This window comes from Myxine glutinosa, chromosome 8 (assembly GCF_964187855.1).
Source record: "Myxine glutinosa chromosome 8, kmMyxGlut1.1, whole genome shotgun sequence".
Lineage (NCBI taxonomy): Eukaryota > Metazoa > Chordata > Myxini > Myxiniformes > Myxinidae > Myxine > Myxine glutinosa.
Genome location: NC_136268.1, coordinates 10,001,582 through 10,021,831, shown reverse-complemented (window position 1 = coordinate 10,021,831; position 20,250 = coordinate 10,001,582). Strand labels below are relative to the sequence as shown.

The 20,250-nt window shown below is 39.9% G+C and overlaps 1 protein-coding gene across 2 annotated transcripts in view; it reads right to left on the bottom strand.

Annotated features, from left to right (window-relative positions):
- Window positions 1-927: 927 nt before the first annotated feature.
- Window positions 928-20,250, bottom strand: part of LOC137432209 (histone-lysine N-methyltransferase SETMAR) — a 42,352-nt gene continuing 23,029 nt past the window's right edge. The window contains exons 2-4 of one of the 2 annotated variants that reach the window (XR_010985455.2): window positions 15,503-16,110; window positions 5,405-5,614; window positions 928-3,849 (exon numbers count right to left, since the gene is read on the bottom strand). Coding sequence is in view for 1 of the 2 variants with exons in the window: in XM_068123925.2 (XP_067980026.1) it covers window positions 5,606-5,614; window positions 15,503-16,087 (594 nt within the window). In the remaining variant the exon portion in view is untranslated. Of the gene's footprint in view, window positions 5,615-15,502; window positions 16,111-20,250 lie in introns of both variants that reach the window. The other variant, XM_068123925.2, reaches the window with a different exon arrangement.

Here is a 20,250-nt window from a genome sequence, read left to right as displayed (position 1 = left end):
AACTTATCAATAGTGTAAAACAACTAGTCAGATGTTTACTAATACAGCACTGAACTTATCAATAGAGTAAAACAACTAGTCAGATGTTTACTAATACAGCACTGAACTTATCAATAGAGTAAAACAACGAGTCAGATGTTTACTCATACAGCACTGAACTTATTAATAGATGAAAAACAACTAGTCAGATGTTTACTAATACAGCACTGAACTTATCAATAGAGTAAAACAACTAGTCAGATGTTTACTAATACAGCACTGAACCTATCAATAGAGTAAAACAACTCGTCAGATGTTTACTAATACAGCACTGAACTTATCAATAGAGTAAAACAACTAGTCAGATGTTTACTAATACAGCACTGAACTTATTAATAGATTAAAACAACTCGTTAGATGTTTACTAATACAGCACTGAAGTTATCAATAGAGTAAAACAACTAGTCAGATGTTTACTCATACAGCACTGAACTTATTAATAGATTAAAACAACTAGTCAGATGTTTACTAATACAGCACTGAACTTATCAATAGAGTAAAACAAATAGTCAGATGTTTACTAATACAGCACTGAACTTATCAATAGAGTAAAACAAAGTCAGATATTTACTAATACAGCACTGAACTTATCAATGGAGTAAAACAAATAGTCAGATGTTTACTAATACAGCACTGAACTTATCAATGGAGTAAAACAAATAGTCAGATGTTTACTCATACAGCACTGAACTTATTAATAGATTAAAACAAGTTCATGGTTCTCAATCTTTTTCATACCATCACCCCTTTCTTTTTCACATGACTGTTTTCATAATGACCCCCCCCCCCCTCTCCACTCCCCTCCTCTCCACTTCCACACCGCCCCCCCCAATCCCAACTGATTCCATAGATTCCAAAGAACGACTATATATGATAAAAACGACAACAGGAGATGAATAACCTTTATTTGAAGTCATATTTTACAGTGGTTGCACAATGTAATGTCAGTTTTTATAAACACAACAAGATTAGTGATGCTGCCTCAACGAGCTTCTTGATTCTGGGTTTTGTTACAGTGAGAGCACATCAGAGGTCATGCTCGACCTCCTTAATGTTTGGAAGATTTGGCTAGATGTGGAGGAGATAGCCTCCATCAAGAGAAACCGGGGCCTCACAACGGTAGGTTGAGGGGAATGGAAGCAGGTGATGCAAGGTCACACAAGGTAACTGGCATCGATGACCAGCACACCAATAGTTCAGCGTCGACCTTCATCTTGGCACCTCAATCTTCCTGGAGTCCCAAAAGCTTTGTCTGAGCAGCATAATTGTCATCAGGTACAGATGTCACTGGGACAGTGAATGGGTCTGTTAGTAGCCCAGATGTTTGGCTCGATATCTCCAGGAAGTACAGTATCTTGTAAACTACTGTTCCAAGGCTTTCAGGTGCTCAACTATCAAAGTCTGTGTTGCACCTTCGCATTCAATGGAAACTTCGGATACCGTTTCCAACTTGGCAAAGTCATCCAAGCCAATTTTATGCTTCCAATTCCCAATGTTATGAAGGAAGGCCTTGATTTTCTCAACAAAATTAATGAGCATGCTTTCTTTCCCTTGCGGTTCAAAGTTCAGAGAGGCGAGTTGTCCAAAAGTGTCCATAAGGTAAGCTGCTTGGAATTCCAAAACATCTTCTACTCAAGGTGAGAGCAGATCCTTTTTGTTTTGGATACCGAGAAAGACCTCGATTTCCTCTCTTGTGGAACCACTGCCTTTGGACAGCCAGCAGACTTGCGTGTGGAAGAGAAGGGTTTCATGAACAGAGTCTATGTCTACTGGCAGAGTTTCTTGAAAAGGTGAGTTGAGGGTGCTTGCTTTTACATAGTTCAGAGTTTTTACGACGATATCAAGAGTTTCCTCGTGTGACGGTGTCGTGTCTTGGATGCAAGAGCCTGCGTATGAATCGTACAATGAAGAGAGAAAGCACCTGGACCTTTTTGTTTTATGGAGGCCGTGAAGCCTGATGGAGACCCGAGCATTGCTGAGGCCCCATCCGTACATACTCCACAGAGATTGTGCCAATCAAGACCTTTGGTTTTAAATAATTCAGAGCTTCTCCATCACATATTCGCCCTTATTTATCTCGAGGTCATCACGAAATAGGAATTCTTCCTTCAAATCGCCACTGTGAACGTATCTGATGAAGTCCATTCGTTGAGAACAGGACTGAACATCGGTAGATTCATCGAGTTGAATGCTGAACTGGCGTTTTTGTATTTCCTGGATCACCTGTTCTTTGATATCCAGAGATAGCTCACGTATTCTGCGGTGGACAGTATCGAAAGAGCGATGACACGAAGTTTTTCAGCATTCTTCTCCTCCAAAATAATATTGACCAATGTCTTGGCACAAGGTAGAATCAGCTGCTCCCCAATACCGTGAGGGTTCGTTTTCCTTGCTATTTCCATGAAGACAAAACACGACCTGAGGGTGAACAAAAGATGCCTCCACTCCTGCAGCGTTCATTGGATGGACGTAGCCGTCCGCATCAAGGCATCTTCTTCAGACGCTGCTGCTGTGCTGATCAAAAAATGGATGATCTTTTCCAGCAAGTTCAGGATGCTTTGATTTCAAGTGTGATTTAAGATTGCTCGTCTTCGGTGATTCAGCCGAGGACTTCGTAGCAAATCACACATTGAGATTTTACAACTCCTCCCTCATTGATGACATGAGATAAGGGAATAGTTTGGGGGACAGCACATAGGATCTAGCCACCACGAAGTCGTAAGCGGAACTCTGCTGTTGAGATGTGAAGTTCGGGATAGTGATGGAAAGTTATTGGATTTTAGGAGGGCAAACTTTGAGGGTATGAGAAGTGATTTGGGTTTGGATGCTTTAGATTGGGTAAAGTTCATGACTGGCAGTTCTGCGTCAAAGAAATGGGCAACCTTTAAGGAGCAAATGTGTGCAGTGGTGGGTGTGAGCATATTCCAGCAAGGTATAAAGGTAGTGGGAGAAAGAGATCGGGGTGGATTGAGCAGGGCGGTATGCAGTGTAATTAGGATAAGCCAAAGGCTTTTATTAAGTAAAAAATAACAGAACTCAAATCCGACTCTCATAAGTACATGAAGAAACAGAGGCTAGTTAAGAAAACAACTCGGTAGGCCAAAAGGGAATGTGAAAAAGGCATAGCCAGAATATTAAACATAACAGAGACATTTTTTAAGTACATAAGGGGTAAGGACAGGGTTAAGAGGAGTGTGGGCCCATTGAGGAATGGCACAGAATAGTTGGTGGTCGATGAGGGTGAGATGGCAGGATTATGAAACAGTTTTTTGCTTCTACATTTACACAGGAACAGTCAGGGGAACTTCCAATAACTGAGAGTACCTATCTCTGGGGAATGAGCGAGAAGATAGAGGAAGTGATTCATGTCGGAGTAGATGAGGTGAAGAAGCAGCTAGAAAAATTAAGGGATGATAAGGCTCTGATAAATAAAGGGATAATTAAGGGATGATAAAGGTGGGATAATATGCATTGTAGAGTATTGAGGGAGTTGGCAGAGCATGCAGGAGGTGGCACAGCATGCAGGAGGTGGCACAGCATACATGAGGTGGCAGAGCATGCAGGAGGTGGCAGAGCATGCAGAAGGTGGCAGAGCATGCAGGAGGTGGCACAGCATGCAGGAGGTGGCACAGCATGCAGGAGGTGGCACAGCATGCAGGAGGTGGCACAGTATGCAGGAGGTGGCACAGCATGCAGGAGGTGGCACAGCATGCAGGAGGTGGCACAGCATGCAGGAGGTGGCACAGCATGCAGGAGGTGGCACAGCATGCAGGAGGTGGCACAGCAGATAAACGTGGTATTAGCGGATATCTGTAACAGGTAAAGTGAATCAGCACAGGTACCAGAGGATTGGAGAGTAGCAAATGTAACTTATTTAAGAAGGGGTACAGAGAGGAATTGGGGAACTATAGGCCTGTTAGCTTGACTTCAGTGGTGTTGAAGGGCTTGGAGACATTAGTTATTTTATTTATTTATTCATATGCAGCCTGTGGCTGCTTTGTTGCATCATTCAATGGGGGCGTGGCCGTGCCGCTGATGCAATGCCTCCTTACCTGTAAGCTGGTACTCATTTTGCCGACCTCGGAAGGATGACAGGCTGAGTCGACCCACCTGGTGTTAATTCAAAGGCACGACAGGGGTTTGACTACGACACTCAAGACCCTGGGATCTTAAACCAGTCACCTTAACTGTTAAGCCAACACCAGGCTTTTGGGAACATTGATTAAGGAACGATAGGGAAACATTTGAATAATTTCAAAATAATTAAAGGTAGTCAGCATGGATTTACCAAAGGGAGATCATGTTTAACAACTTTATGGCAGTCAATGTAGTGTCTCTAGACTTTAAGAAGGTGTTTGATTTGATAAAGTACCACATCGGAGGTTGTTAGCGAAGGTGAGGGCTTGCGGTGTGGCTAGTCAGGTAGCCACCTGGATTGGAATCTGGATTAGTAATAGGAAGCAAAGAGTACCTGTGAGTGTGAGGATGTAAGTAGTGGGGTACCTCAGGGATCAGTATTCGGACCATGATTAGGCCAATCCATAATTTACATCAATCATTTGTATGGCGGGGTCAAGAGCCTGCTTTCTCAATTTGCTGATGACACTAAGCCTGGAGGTAAGGTAGATAGTAGGGATGGGGGATAACCAGATTCAGGGAAGCATTGATACTTGCAAAGATTGGGCAAAAGATTGGCAGATGTGATTTAACCTAAACAAGTGTAAGGTGCTGGGGATGAATAATGAAAATAGAGATTACATGATGGAAGGGGCATTTTAGGAGCGTGTCACATGGGGGAAGGATCTGGGGATGATAATATGGGGAGGAGGTGGAGGTAAAAGAACATTCCAGGCGGCTATAGGTAAACTCACTGGGATTTAAGTTGTATTTATAGGGAGATAAATGATAAATGAAGAGGTGCTTTTATCACTGTATAGGAATTTAGTGAGGGTCTCATCTAGAAAATTGTGTGCAGTTTTGGTCGTCACATCTGAGGGACAAAGCTGCCATGGAACGGGTGCAGGGTTGAGCAACTCGATCGATTCCAGGGCCAGCTAGACGAAGCTATGAGGAGCGGTTGAAGGAGACAGGACTTTATACATAAGAAAGGAGGTGACTATGAGGGATATATGGAGATGTTTATAATAATGAAGGGTGTGGACAAGATAGGTGAAGTGGAGTTTCTCAGCAGAATGGACAATGTTAGGCCCAGGACCTGTAGCTTGAGGGTAAGGAAGATGAGAGTTAGGACAGTTTTACGGCAGGGTCTTTCAGTCGGAGAGTGGTTAATGCGTGTGGTGGTCTCCCAGGAAAGGTAGTGGCAGCAGAGTGGGTGGATAGGTTTAAATGGGATTTGGTTAGGTACCTATATGCATTGGAGATCGAGGGGTATGGAGATATTGGGTTGTGTGGATGGGTAACGATACTGGGATGGTTAGCGGAGGCATGATGGGTCGAATGGCCTCCTCCTGCACCAAAGCTCCTTGTGTGTGATGCTGGTAAATCCAAGATTCAGGTAACTGTCCAGATAGGTGTGTTTCTTGCGAGACGCCATTCTTTCTTGGCACTACACATGCTAAAAATTGGAAAAAAAGGAGAAATTTTGTTTAGCATATTTAGGAACAGAACACAACAATTTATAAACAACAATATATATTCAATTAATGAGGTTCAATTATATTTTGTGTGCGTGTCATTTTTCACTCAGTCACATAAATTACAGAACACTGCACACAAAACAAAAACACACAAAACAAAAATAAACAAAACAAAAACACACAAAACAGAAACACACAAAACAAAAACACACAAAACACAAACACAAAACACAAACACACAAAACAAAAACACACAAAACACAAACACACAAAGCAAAAACACACAAAACAAAAACACACAAAACACAAACACACAAAGCAAAAACAAAAACGCACAAAACAAAAACACACAAAACAAAAACACACAAAACAGAAACACACAAAACAGAAACACACAAAACAGAAACACACAAAACACAAACACACAAAACAAAAACACACAAAACACAAACACACAAAGCAAAAACAAAATGCACAAAACAAAAACACACAAAACAAAAACACACAAAACACAAACACACAAAGCAAAAACAAAAAAGCAAAAACAAAAACACACAAAACAAAACACACAAAACAAAAACGCACAAAACAAACACACAAAACAAAAACACACAAAACAGAAACACACAAAACAGAAACACACAAAACAGAAACACACAAAACACAAACACACAAAACAAAAACACACAAAACACAAACACACAAAGCAAAAACAAAAACGCACAAAACAAAAACACACAAAACAAAAACACAAAACACAAACACACAAAACAAAAACACACAAAGCAAAAACAAAAACACACAAAACACAAACACAAAACAAAAACACACAAAACAAAAACACACAAAACAAAAACGCACAAAACAAAAACACAAAACAAAAATAAACAAAACAAAAACACACAAAACAGAAACACACAAAACAAAAACACACAAACACACAAAACAAAAACACACAAAACACACACACAAAGCAAAACCAAAAACACACAAAACAAAAACGCACAAACAAAAACGCACAAAACAAAAACACACAAAACAAAAACGCACAAAACAAAAACACACAAAACAAAAACACACAAAACTGAAACACACAAAACAAAAACACACAAAACAAAAATAAACAAAACAAAAACACACAAAACAAAAACACACAAACACAAAGCAAAAACAAAAAAGCAAAAACAAAAACACACAAAACAAAATGCACAAAACAAAAACACACAAAACAAAAACACACAAAACACAAACACACAAAGCAAAAACAAAAAAGCAAAAACAAAAACACACAAAACAAAACACACAAAACAAAAACGCACAAAACAAAAACACACAAAACAAAAACACGCAAAACAAAAATAAACAAAACAAAAACACATGAAACAAAAACAAAAACACACAAAACAAAAACACGCAAAACAAAAACACACAAAACAAAAACACAAAACACAAAAACAAAAACACACAAAACACAAACACAAAACAAAAACACACAAAACAAAAACACACAAAACAAAAACGCACAAAACAAAAACACAAAACAAAAATAAACAAAACAAAAACACACAAAACAGAAACACACAAAACAAAAACACACAAACACACAAAACAAAAACACACAAAACACACACACAAAGCAAAACCAAAAACACACAAAACAAAAACGCACAAACAAAAACGCACAAAACAAAAACACACAAAACAAAAACGCACAAAACAAAAACACACAAAACAAAAACACACAAAACTGAAACACACAAAACAAAAACACACAAAACAAAAATAAACAAAACAAAAACACACAAAACAAAAACACACAAACACAAAGCAAAAACAAAAAAGCAAAAACAAAAACACACAAAACAAAATGCACAAAACAAAAACACACAACACAAAAACACACAAAGCAAAAACAAAAAAGCAAAAACAAAAACACACAAAACAAAACACACAAAACAAAAACGCACAAAACAAAAACACACAAAACAAAAACACACAAAACAGAAACACACAAAACAGAAACACACAAAACAGAAACACACAAAACACAAACACACAAAACAAAAACACACAAAACAAAAACACACAAAACAAAAACACAAAACACAAACACACAAAACAAAAACACACAAAGCAAAAACAAAAACACACAAAACACAAACACAAAACAAAAACACACAAAACAAAAACACACAAAGCAAAAACACAAAACACAAACACACAAAACAAAAACACACAAAGCAAAAACAAAAACGCACAAAACAAAAACACACAAAACAAAAACACAAAACACAAACACACAAAACAAAAACACACAAAGCAAAAACAAAAACACACAAAACACAAACACAAAACAAAAACACACAAAACAAAAACACACAAAACAAAAACGCACAAAACAAAAACACACAAAACAAAAACACACAAAACAAAAACACACAAAACACACACACAAAGCAAAACCAAAAACACACAAAACAAAAACGCACAAACAAAAACGCACAAAACAAAAACACACAAAACAAAAACACACAAAACAGAAACACACAAACACACAAAACAAAAATACACAAAACAAAAACACACAAAACAAAAACGCACAAAACAAAAACACAAAACAAAAATAAACAAAACAAAAACACACAAAACAGAAACACACAAAACAAAAACACACAAACACACAAAACAAAAACACACAAAACACACACACAAAGCAAAACCAAAAACACACAAAACAAAAACGCACAAACAAAAACGCACAAAACAAAAACACACAAAACAAAAACGCACAAAACAAAAACACACAAAACAAAAACGCACAAAACAAAAACACACAAAACAAAAACACACAAAACAAAAATAAACAAAACAAAAACACACAAAACAGAAACACACAAACACACAAAACAAAAATACACAAAACAAAAACACACGAAACAAAAACAAAAACACAAAACAAAAACACACAAAACAAAAATGCACAAAACAGAAACAAAACAAAAACACACAAAACAAAAACACTTTTGTCTTTGTTTCCAGGTCTTTAAAACAGCTGTTCACCACCATCTCCTTTCTTCCCCCATCCAAAACCTTGATCTTTTCTACCCCCGCTAATTCACCCCAGATCCACCTTGTTTGAAATTCCAACTTCTTTCCTGGAAGTACTGGCAGTGTCCATATGTTTTATACCTCTCCCACTGCCCCCTTCCCACGCCCCCCCCCCCCCCCAAATCCCTCGCCCTCTCTCAGATCTCTCGATGTCTCCATGTCTCTCGGTCCCTGCTCTCAAATGTTGTGTTTGTGTCCTTCCCCCTCTCTCCCCATCTTGTCTACCGCTCCCTATGTTATATGTTTTATGTGTCGGTTTGTCTTTCTGTGTGATTAATGTTCGCTCTTTCACGAGCCTCGATCTTGTATACAAAAACACAAACACACAAAACAAAAACACAAAACAAAAATAAACAAAACAAAAACACACAAAACTGAAACACACAAAACAAAAACACACAAAACAAAAATAAACAAAACAAAAACACACAAAACAAAAACACACAAACACAAAGCAAAAACAAAAAAGCAAAAACAAAAACACACAAAACAAAATGCACAAAACAAAAACACACAAAACAAAAACACACAAAACACAAACACACAAAGCAAAAACAAAAAAGCAAAAACAAAAACACACAAAACAAAACACACAAAACAAAAACGCACAAAACAAAAACACACAAAACAAAAACACGCAAAACAAAAATAAACAAAACAAAAACACATGAAACAAAAACAAAAACACACAAAACAAAAACACGCAAAACAAAAATGCACAAAACAGAAACGCACAAAACAAAAAACACACAAAACAAAAACACACAAAACAAAAACACAAAACAAAAACACACAAAACAAAAATACACAAAACAAAAATAGACAAAACAGAAACACACAAACAAAACATACAAAACAAAATACACAAAACAAAAACACACAAAACAGAAACACACAAAACAAAAATGCACAAAACAGAAACACACAAAACAAAAACACACAAAACACAAACACACAAAGCAAAAACACACAAAACAAAAACACACAAAACAAAAACACACAAAACAAAAACACACAAAACACAAACACACAAAGCAAAAACAAAAACGCACAATACAAAAACACACAAAACAAAAACACACAAAACAGAAACACACAAAACAGAAACACACAAAACACAAACACACAAAACAAAAACACACAAAACACAAACACACAAAGCAAAAACAAAAACGCACAAAACAAAAACACACAAAACAAAAACACAAAACACAAACACACAAAACAAAAACACACAAAGCAAAAACAAAAACACACAAAACACAAACACAAAACAAAAACACACAAAACAAAAACGCACAAAACAAAAACACAAAACAAAAATAAACAAAACAAAAACACACAAAACAGAAACACACAAAACAAAAACACACAAACACACAAAACAAAAACACACAAAACACACACACAAAGCAAAACCAAAAACACACAAAACAAAAACGCACAAACAAAAACGCACAAAACAAAAACACACAAAACAAAAACGCACAAAACAAAAACACACAAAACAAAAACGCACAAAACAAAAACACACAAAACAAAAACGCACAAAACAAAAACACACAAAACAAAAACACACAAAACAAAAATAAACAAAACAAAAACACACAAAATAGAAACACACAAACACACAAAACAAAAATACACAAAACAAAAACACACGACACAAAAACAAAAACACACAAAACAAAAACACACAAAACAAAAATGCACAAAACAGAAACAAAACAAAAACACACAAAACAAAAACACACAAAACACAAACACACAAAACAAAAACACAAAACAAAAATAAACAAAACAAAAACACACAAAACTGAAACACACAAAACAAAAACACACAAAACAAAAATAAACAAAACAAAAACACACAAAACAAAAACACACAAACACAAAGCAAAAACAAAAAAGCAAAAACAAAAACACACAAAACAAAATGCACAAAACAAAAACACACAAAACAAAAACACACAAAACACAAACACACAAAGCAAAAACAAAAAAGCAAAAACAAAAACACACAAAACAAAACACACAAAACAAAAACGCACAAAACAAAAACACACAAAACAAAAACACACAAAACAAAAATAAACAAAACAAAAACACACGAAACAAAAACAAAAACACACAAAACAAAAACACGCAAAACAAAAATGCACAAAACAGAAACGCACAAAACAAAAAACACACAAAACAAAAACACACAAAACAAAAACACACAAAACAGAAACACACAAAACAAAAATACACAAAACAAAAATAGACAAAACAGAAACACACAAAACAAAAACACACAAAACACAAACACACAAAACAAAAATACACAAAACAAAAATACACAAAACAAAAACGAACAAAACAAAAACGCACAAAACAAAAACACACAACACAAAAACACACAAAACAAAAACACACAAACAAAACATACAAAACAAAATACACAAAACAAAAACACACAAACAAAACATACAAAACAAAAATACACAAAACAATACATAAAAAACAAAAACACAAAACAAAACACAATAAGCCAACCGCTCTGAAATTGCCAAACAAACCCCCAGGGGATCATAACCACCCAGGATGAGAATCCTTCCATTACCAAGGAGTACAGTACAACTCCATATGTGGGGATGGCATGGGAAAAATGGCCACCCAATCAAATGTGTACAAAATTATATGCTGAAAAGATACTATAGAGTGGTCATAAGCCTCTCAAAACCATATGTTTTATTCTGGAGTATTTGCAGAACTAAGAAGAATGATGAAGATGTCAAAATAGATCGCTAAAGTACCAAATTGTGAGATCGCTAAAGCACAAAATTGGGAGATTGCTAAAGCACCAAATTGGGAGATCGCTAAAGCACCAAATTGGGACACACACACACACACACACACACACACACACACACACACACACACACACACACACACAAACACACACACACACACACACACACACACACACATTTTGTCGATGTGAAGCCTCATTTGACCCATGTATGTTGTATGTCCATTAATTACAGACTATTTGAACACAAGTTGGACCATGAGTATGTCTATTAATTCCCTAATACTGGACCATGACTACGTCTATAAATTACGGGCTATTGGAACGTACCTTTTAGACATTTGACCTTAAGATCCCTTCGACCTTTCAAGACCATTTATAATTATAACCACTTAGAACCTTCAGACATTTAGACCCTTTAGATCGCTTATACCCCAAGACACTTTAGATCCACTGACTCTATTTAGATACTTTAGACCAGTGCCAGACCAGTCTGGCCATCTCTTGATCTACTCTCTTTGCGACGTCATTGGCCAAGCCATGTCATGTGATTTTCAGGCACCATTTTGATACCCATTAAATTAAACTGCGTATTACCATCAAATTATCACAAATTCCTTTCTCGCTTTCTCGCTGGTTTCTTGGTTTCGCGCTTAGTGAAACATGGGAATGGTTTGATTGGGGACTTTTATATCCCAGATTGTCATGGAATCAAGGATAAACTTCGAACAAAATGATTTACTGTTCGTTTATACATTGCTGCCAAAAAATAAAATCGTATCAGAACAGCAAAGATAGACAACTCGGAAGCAAATCAATGGCTATGATATCTCTCTGGTTAAAAATTTAAAGTGAATAGACTTTCCGCCACTGACAGCCTCGCTGTATCAGGAATTTTCGATTTTATCACATTTGATCAGGCAAAAAGGTGCTTAACTTGGCAAAGTAAATTCCGAGATACACTACATGACCAAAAGTATGCGGACACCCAAACATCAAATATCGCATTCCAAATTCATGGGCATTAATATGGAGTTTCTCCCCCCCCCCCCCCCCCCCTTGTTGCTAAAACAGCCTCCACTCTTCTGGGAAGGCTTTCCACTAGTTGTTGGAACATTGCTGCGGGGATTTGCTTCCATTCAGCCACAAGAGCATTAGTGAGGGTGGGCAATGATGTTGGGCGATTAGGCCTGGCTCGCAGTCGGCATTCCAATTCATTCCAAAGGTGTTCGATGGGGTTGAGGTCAGGGCTCTGTGCAGGCCAGTCAAGTTCTTCCACACCGATCTCAACAAACCATTTCTGTATGGACTTCGCTTTGTGTACGGGGGCATGGTCATGCTGAAACATGAAAGGGCCTTCCCCAAACTGTTGCCACAAATTTGGAAGCACACAATCATCTAGAATGTCATTGTGTGCTGCAGCGTTAAGATTTCCCTTCACTGGAACTAAGGGGCCTAGCCGGAACCATTAAAACAGCCCAGACCATTATTCTTCCTCCACAAAACTTTGCAGTTGGCACTATGCATTCAGGCAGGTAGCGTTCTCCTGGCATCCGCCAAACCTAGATTCGTCCGTCGGACTGCCAGATGGTGAAGCATGATTCATCACTCCAGAGAACGCATTTCCACTGCTCCAGAGTCCAATAGTGGCGAGCTTTACACCACTCCAGCCGACGCTTGGCATTGCGCATGGTGATCTTCGGCTTGTGTGCAGCTGCTCGGCCATGGAAACCCATTTCATGATGAAGCTCCCAATGAACAGTGGTTGTGCAGACATTGCTTCCATAGGCAGTTTGGAACTCGGTAGTGAGTGTTGCAACTGAGGATAGACGATTTTTACATGCTATGCGCTTCAGCACTGTGTTTGAGCTGTTGTTGCTCCTAGATGTTTCAACTTCACAATAACAGCACTTACAGTTTACCGGGGCAGCTCTAGCATGGCAGAAATTTGATGAACTGACTTGTTGGAAAGTTGGCATCCTGTGACGGTGCCACATTGAAAGTCACTGAGTTCTTCAGTACGGCCCATTCTATTGTCAATATTTGTTTATGGAGATTGCATGGCTGTGTGCTTGATTATATATACCTGTCAGCAATGGGTGTGGCTGAAACAGCCGAATCCACTAATTAGAAGGGGTGTCCACATACTTTGGTCATGTAGTGTATGTATGAGCCAATAATGTGAATTTTGTCTCAAAACTACAAGGATGATATTTTATCAGAAAGCAAAGTGTGACACTCGCTAGTAAATGCCACGTTTAAATCTGGTATCGCAATCGATCGCGAGCTTTGACCATCGCACTCTTCACAGCCGAGAGGTCACCTTTGATCACTGAATGGGAGAGTGTATCCTGCTCAGTACATCATGTTTGATTCAGGTCCATCAATAACTCAGGTTCGATTTTCATCGAGTCAAAAATAATTCAGTTATTATTATTCATTTATCATAAAATATTATTCAGGGTTCACACGTCTGGGACTAAGTTGTTCGTTGGTTTTGTGTTCTCGCTACTGAATCTCCTAGTCAAAAACTCAAATAGTCTAAGGTCAAAGTCCCAAAAAATTAGCAATTTTCATCCAATTGACTTGAAATTTGAACAGGGTCTGCATGTTTGGTCAATGAATCCTACTGTTTGAGGTCAAAAGGTCAAAGCTCAAGGTCACATAAAATCATCAATTTTCATGTTATCAACTTGAAATTTGAATATAAATTACATAATGGGTCACAGACCTGGTTCACCAAAAATCAGAACAATTGATCTAGACATTTTGATATGTCAACGACAACAATTTTGCCTCTTTGTAATCAAATGGGCCTTTTTGCAAAGTTATCTTTCCTAGATAATTTTTCAACATATCAAATTGAAACTTACGTAGCTTATTTATACGTATGTGTAATATGCAAATAAATTCTGGTCAAGCTTAGTCAAAGGTCAAGGTCAAGGCCCATCTGAAGCATGCAAAACACCTTCAGGCTGCAATTAGAAACATTTATCAGCCAAATTTGTTATGCATAATAATCAATCAGGTAAAGCGCTCGATAGGTCAAATGTTCCAAATTGCCAAAATGATGCTTCCATGGCAACTATTGTTTATTACCTCCACCACCGAAGGTGGATGGAGGTTATGTTTTCACCCCTGTTTGTCTGTTTGTGAACAAGATATCTCAAAAGGTTGTGGACGGATTTGGACGAAATTTGGCAGACAGGTAGTGTATGTGACAAGGACGAAATGCTTTGATTTTGGTGAAGATCCAGATCCGGATCCGGCTACTAGAATTTTTAAAGTGATTCTTCACCATTGGGAGATAGGGCCAAAACCGATACATGGCAGGATATCTCAAAAAATTGTGGGCAGATTCGGACGAAACTTCATGGATAGATTGGGTGTGCGACAAGGACGAAATGATTCAATTTTGGTGAAGATCTGAATATGGATTCGGATGTGAGAATTATTTAATTTTTGAAGTGATTCTTCACCATTGAGAGATAGGGCGAAAAGCGATATATAACATAGTTGAAAAGTTATGGACGAGTTATGACAAAATTTGCGGGATGAGTTGGTTAGGTGACAAGAACAAGCCGATTAGATTTTTGGTTCAGGTCCGAATCTAGATTCGGCCTATCAGTGGGCACAAAACGTAAACTGTTCAGCCTGGCGGAGGTACGTGCCCCACCGAGTGATGTTCTAGTTTTGACTTTGTAATTATCATGACATGTTTGCCTCTGTCACCACGGAAGTTGTTCTTGTTTATATATTACTAGCCACTGCGTGTTTAGCACAATGCAATGGTGATGCAGCAGCATATTACATGCATCCACATAGACCTCCAGTCATCTGTACGAGCATCACGCCACCAGTGGAGGTCATCAGAATAATAGTGTTTGTTAATAGTATTTCCCTTTTCTAACAAGTCTTAAGTTATCACACCATCACAATCCCAAAACACAATGCTGATGATGACCTTTCCAGCTGATGATGTCCTCTTGTACTTTCGAGGAGGTGAGGACGCTGTGCGTTTCCACTGCATGCTCTGTTTCTTGGTCTGAGGTTTAAAGTGGTGAACCCATGTCTTGTCCTGTCTGACGATCCGCTGGAGGAAGTCATCTGGATCAGCATGAAAACGGTCCAACAGCTCACGGGAAATGTCCAGACGAGCTCTTTCCTGGTCCACTATTGGCATTCTGGGAACCCACCGTGCTGACACCTTTGCCATGCCCAGTTTGTCTGTGAGGATTGATTGAACCGAACCAAAACTGACACCCAATGTCTCAGCTACATGCCTGATGGTTGCTCGTCTGTCTTTCATCACTACTTCATGAACCTGGTCCACCATTTCTGGCGTTGCCACCTCAACAGGACGACCTGATCTGTGCTCATCTTCAGTGCTCGTTCTGCCACGCTTAAACTCAGCTACCCAGTTCTTTACCATGGAATACGAAGGAGCATCATCTCCTAATGTCGCCACCATATCCATGTGGATTTTCTTGGGAGGCAAGCCTTTCTTGTGCAGGTACTTTATCACAGCTCGGAGCTCTGATTTCTCCATCTTGAGTCCACGCTATGGAAAATCTGCGACCAGAAATATGGAATTAGCAAGACATATCATCACAAGGACAGATCTTTATACTCTACAACTTCATCACCTCACCATGTCGACAAGTGGTAAGGCCACAAACAACCCGGTCACCTCTCATAATCACTGATGTTATTTCGTGCACATTTTAATTGGAATATACTACATGCACAAACCAAAGTACTTCAACACATGATTTACACATAACAATTGAACCACAAGACACAATTAACACAACCATTCATAACTCTGCCCCCTCACCACCACCCCTCACCCCAACTTAAAAGAAAAACAACAAAACAAAAGTAGGAACAAAAGTAGCAATGACGCAGCACGTACCAGTTCCAAGTCTATGGTGGGGGTAAGCAATCAACTCGAGGTTATGTTTTTTTAAATGAGATATCTCCCGCCACAAAACCTTTAAGGCCGCTCGAGGTGGGGGTTAGGTGAACAAAGCGAGACATGGGTAATGAACGTAGAGCAGCAACGAAGGCTGGAAAGGATGGAAATGTGAATGGTTTGGTGGATGTGCGGAGTATCATTGAGAGAGAGGAAGACAAATGATGAATTGTGAAAGATGATGGGAATAGAGCCTGTGATGGATGCTGTGAAGAGGAACAGGTTGAGATGGTTTGGTCATGCGTTGAGGAAGGATGAAAGTGACTGGTTGAGAAGAGTGATGGAAATGAATGTAGAAGTAGAGGACGGGGAAGACCGAGAAAGACTTGGCTAAAGATGGTGGAATAAGAAATGCGGGCAAAGGGGTTAATAAGGGGAGATGCAGAAAATATGGCAAAATGGAGAAGATTGTGATGGGGACCGCAAGGCTAACCCCCGCTCTTGCAGGGAAAATGGCCTTAAAATGCCTGTTGCTGTTGTTGTTGAGGTGGGAGCTACACAAACGAAAGTATAGATATTAGACAGAAAGGAGGAATCTATTGACATTCCTCTTGGATTGAGCTGGGTTGGGATAGAGGGGAGAGCAGAATGCAGGTATCCTGTTCCAGAGTGATGCAGTGTGGGTAAAAAAAAAAAAAAAAAAAATCTATATACATATATATATATACAGTATATATATATATATATACATATTGTTGCGGAGATGAGGACTGTATATTTTTTGATTGTGTGCTGTATGATTATTATTATTGTTTATTCTGCGCCCCCCTACCTCCGGAGCTGTGTAAAGGTGAAAGGGCATCCCATAATTAGTCCACAAGCATACACGTCAGCCAAGTAATAGAATACCCCTGTTGATAGTTATCTCTTATTCTGTGTTCTAGGGTAAGGCTGTGTCTCCCATTAATTGAAGTACTCCATTGCACCAGTGAAAGAGAATAGATCCCCTTTCATTCCCATCCCCAAAACCTCCATTTCCTATCACATCCCCTTTCGTCATTGCCGAGCCTCGATTGCCCATATTACATCCCCTCTCGTCATTGCTGAGCCCTCGATTCTCAATCACCTCCCCTCCAATAACCGCCATTGACCACGAGGCAGGGTCGGAGAAGAAGGGCGTGACTCCACCTCGTCATAGAGGGGAGGAGGGGCGTACCCGCCCGTCGTCATCGAGGGCGGAGCCCGAGGGTCGCGCGACCAACCAGGGCCGAGGTGAGCACCCCGATGGGCGTGTCCAAAACGCCGGCGGCTGAATCGCTGGAGGCGCTATAAAAGGCGCAAACGGAAGTGAGTAGTGAGTTGGTCTGAGTTGGTTGAGAGTCGGTCGTCAAGTGGAGAGTGGTGAAGAGTCAGTCAGTAGAGGTGGTGGTCAAGTGGTTGCGTTGGTTGCGGTGAGGAGTCGGTGGTAAAGAGTGAGGGACCAAGAAAGAGTTGAGGGTGTGGACCAACGAGTCAGACAAGTCCTGGGAACGCAGCGGAGGCCGCCGCAGCAAGAACACCCAACAGCCAAAGGGGGCCTGAACGGCGGTTTGGAGCAGGACCGTAAAGGAACGGCGGCTGCTAAACGCGCCGGTTGAGCTGCAGGACCCCCTTGGACCTTTCCTCTCCCTCCAGCCATCCACCTCCTGCCTTTCCACCCTTCTTGTGTACGTGAGTTTGTTTTGGTTGTTCTGTCCCTGGGTATTTAATTAAGTCTGTAGGTAAGCTAAAATTTGCACTGTGTCACCTGCGTCTTATGTGTTGTAAATAAACCTTGATTGCTCCGTTTTGCTTGTGTAAATAATAAATCCCATTACTCTTCTGTCCGTCTATTCGTTTTATCCCTTTTCCTCTTTGCATTCGTCATTTTCGTCTTTTCCCCTCATTGAGCAGCTGCGGTGCGATCCGGCCAAAGTCCTGGGTGAATCGGGTGAGTCAGGGATCCTGTTAGGTCGCGGTAATACACCATGCGGGCAAAGGGGTTAATAAGGGGAGATGCAGAAAATATGGCAAAATGGAGAAGATTGTGATGGGGACCGCAAGGCTAACCCCCGCTCTTGCAGGGAAAATGGCCTTAAAATGCCTGTTGCTGTTGTTGTTGAGGTGGGAGCTACACAAACGAAAGTATAGATATTAGACAGAAAGGAGGAATCTATTGACATTCCTCTTGGATTGAGCTGGGTTGGGATAGAGGGGAGAGCAGAATGCAGGTATCCTGTTCCAGAGTGATGCAGTGTGGGTAAAAAAAAAAAAAAAAAAAAAAAAAAAAAATCTATATACATATATATATATACAGTGGGACCTCTAAATCCGAATTTAATTCGTTCCAGCGGCAGTTCGGATTGGGAAAAGTTCGGAATTAGAAACTATTTTCCTCATAAGAAATAATGGAAAGTGAATTAATCCGTTCCTGGACCCCAAAAACCCATTATCAAGACACTGTTAACTGCAAATACACATGATTCAAGGTAAAATGAGATGAGTAAATGCCCTAAATATCAACAACAACAACAACATGCATTTTAAGGCCATGTTCCCTGCTAGAGCGGGGGTTAGCCTTGCGGTCCCCATGACAATCTTCTCCATTTTGCCCTATTTTCTGCATCTCTCCTTGTTAACCCGCTTGCCCACATTTCTTCTTCCACCATCTTTAGCCAAGTCTTTCTCGGTCTTCCCCGTCCTCTACTTCCTTCTACATTAACTTCCATCACTCTTCTCAACCAGTCACTTTCATCCTTCCTCAATATATGACCAAACCATCTCAACCTGTTCCTCTTCACAGCATCAATCACAGGCAATATTCCCATCATCTTTCGCAATTCATCATTTGTCTTCCTCTCTCTCAACGATACTCCGCACATCCATCGAACCATTCGCATTTCCAGCCTTCGTTGCTGCTCTACGTTCATTACCCATGTCTCGCTCCCATAAATCATAACACTTCTCACACATGCAGCATACACCTTTCCCTTCAGCTTCAGCGACACTCTCCTCCTCATCAGCGCGCCACTCAGTTCCCGAAACTTCTTCGATGCACATCTCACTCGAGCAACCGTTGCCGAGTCTGATCCACCTTCTCCATTCAGCATGTCTCTGAGGTAGCAAAATGTTTTCACACCTTCCAGCTTCACGCCGTCTCCAAGATCCAACTCAACATTTCCTCCATCTGCAGCTCCCTCTGTGCACACCTTACATTTGAATGTAGCTGCCACACTGGTTAATGACCCTCTCAGACCACTACATTTTTGATGAACCCACTCAGCACACATTGTACATTGAATGCAGTTCACTCCGACACCCTTCCTGCACACAGCACATGGCCACTTCCCAGTTCTTTCCACCTCACCACATGCTTTACCACTTGCCATCACCTTTGTCTTTCCGATATTCACCTTCAGACCTTTTGTCTCCATACATTCCTTCCACTTGTTCATCTTTTCCTTCAGTCCATCCATACTTTCCGCAATCAACACCAGATCATCTGCATACAACAACTCCCATGGTAAACCCTCCTTTACGGTCTGAGCCAGCACCTCCATCACAGCTACAAATAGTAGTGGACTTAGTACCGACCCCTGATGCACTCCCACCTTCACCTCAAACTCACCACTGTTCCCGTCCTTCGTCCTTACAGCTGTGCGTGCTCTTTTGTACATTGCCATCACTACTCTGATCAACCATTCCTCCACTCCTAACTTCCTCAATGCCCATGTCAATACTTTGCGTGGAACCCTATCGAATGCTTTCTCCAGATCAAC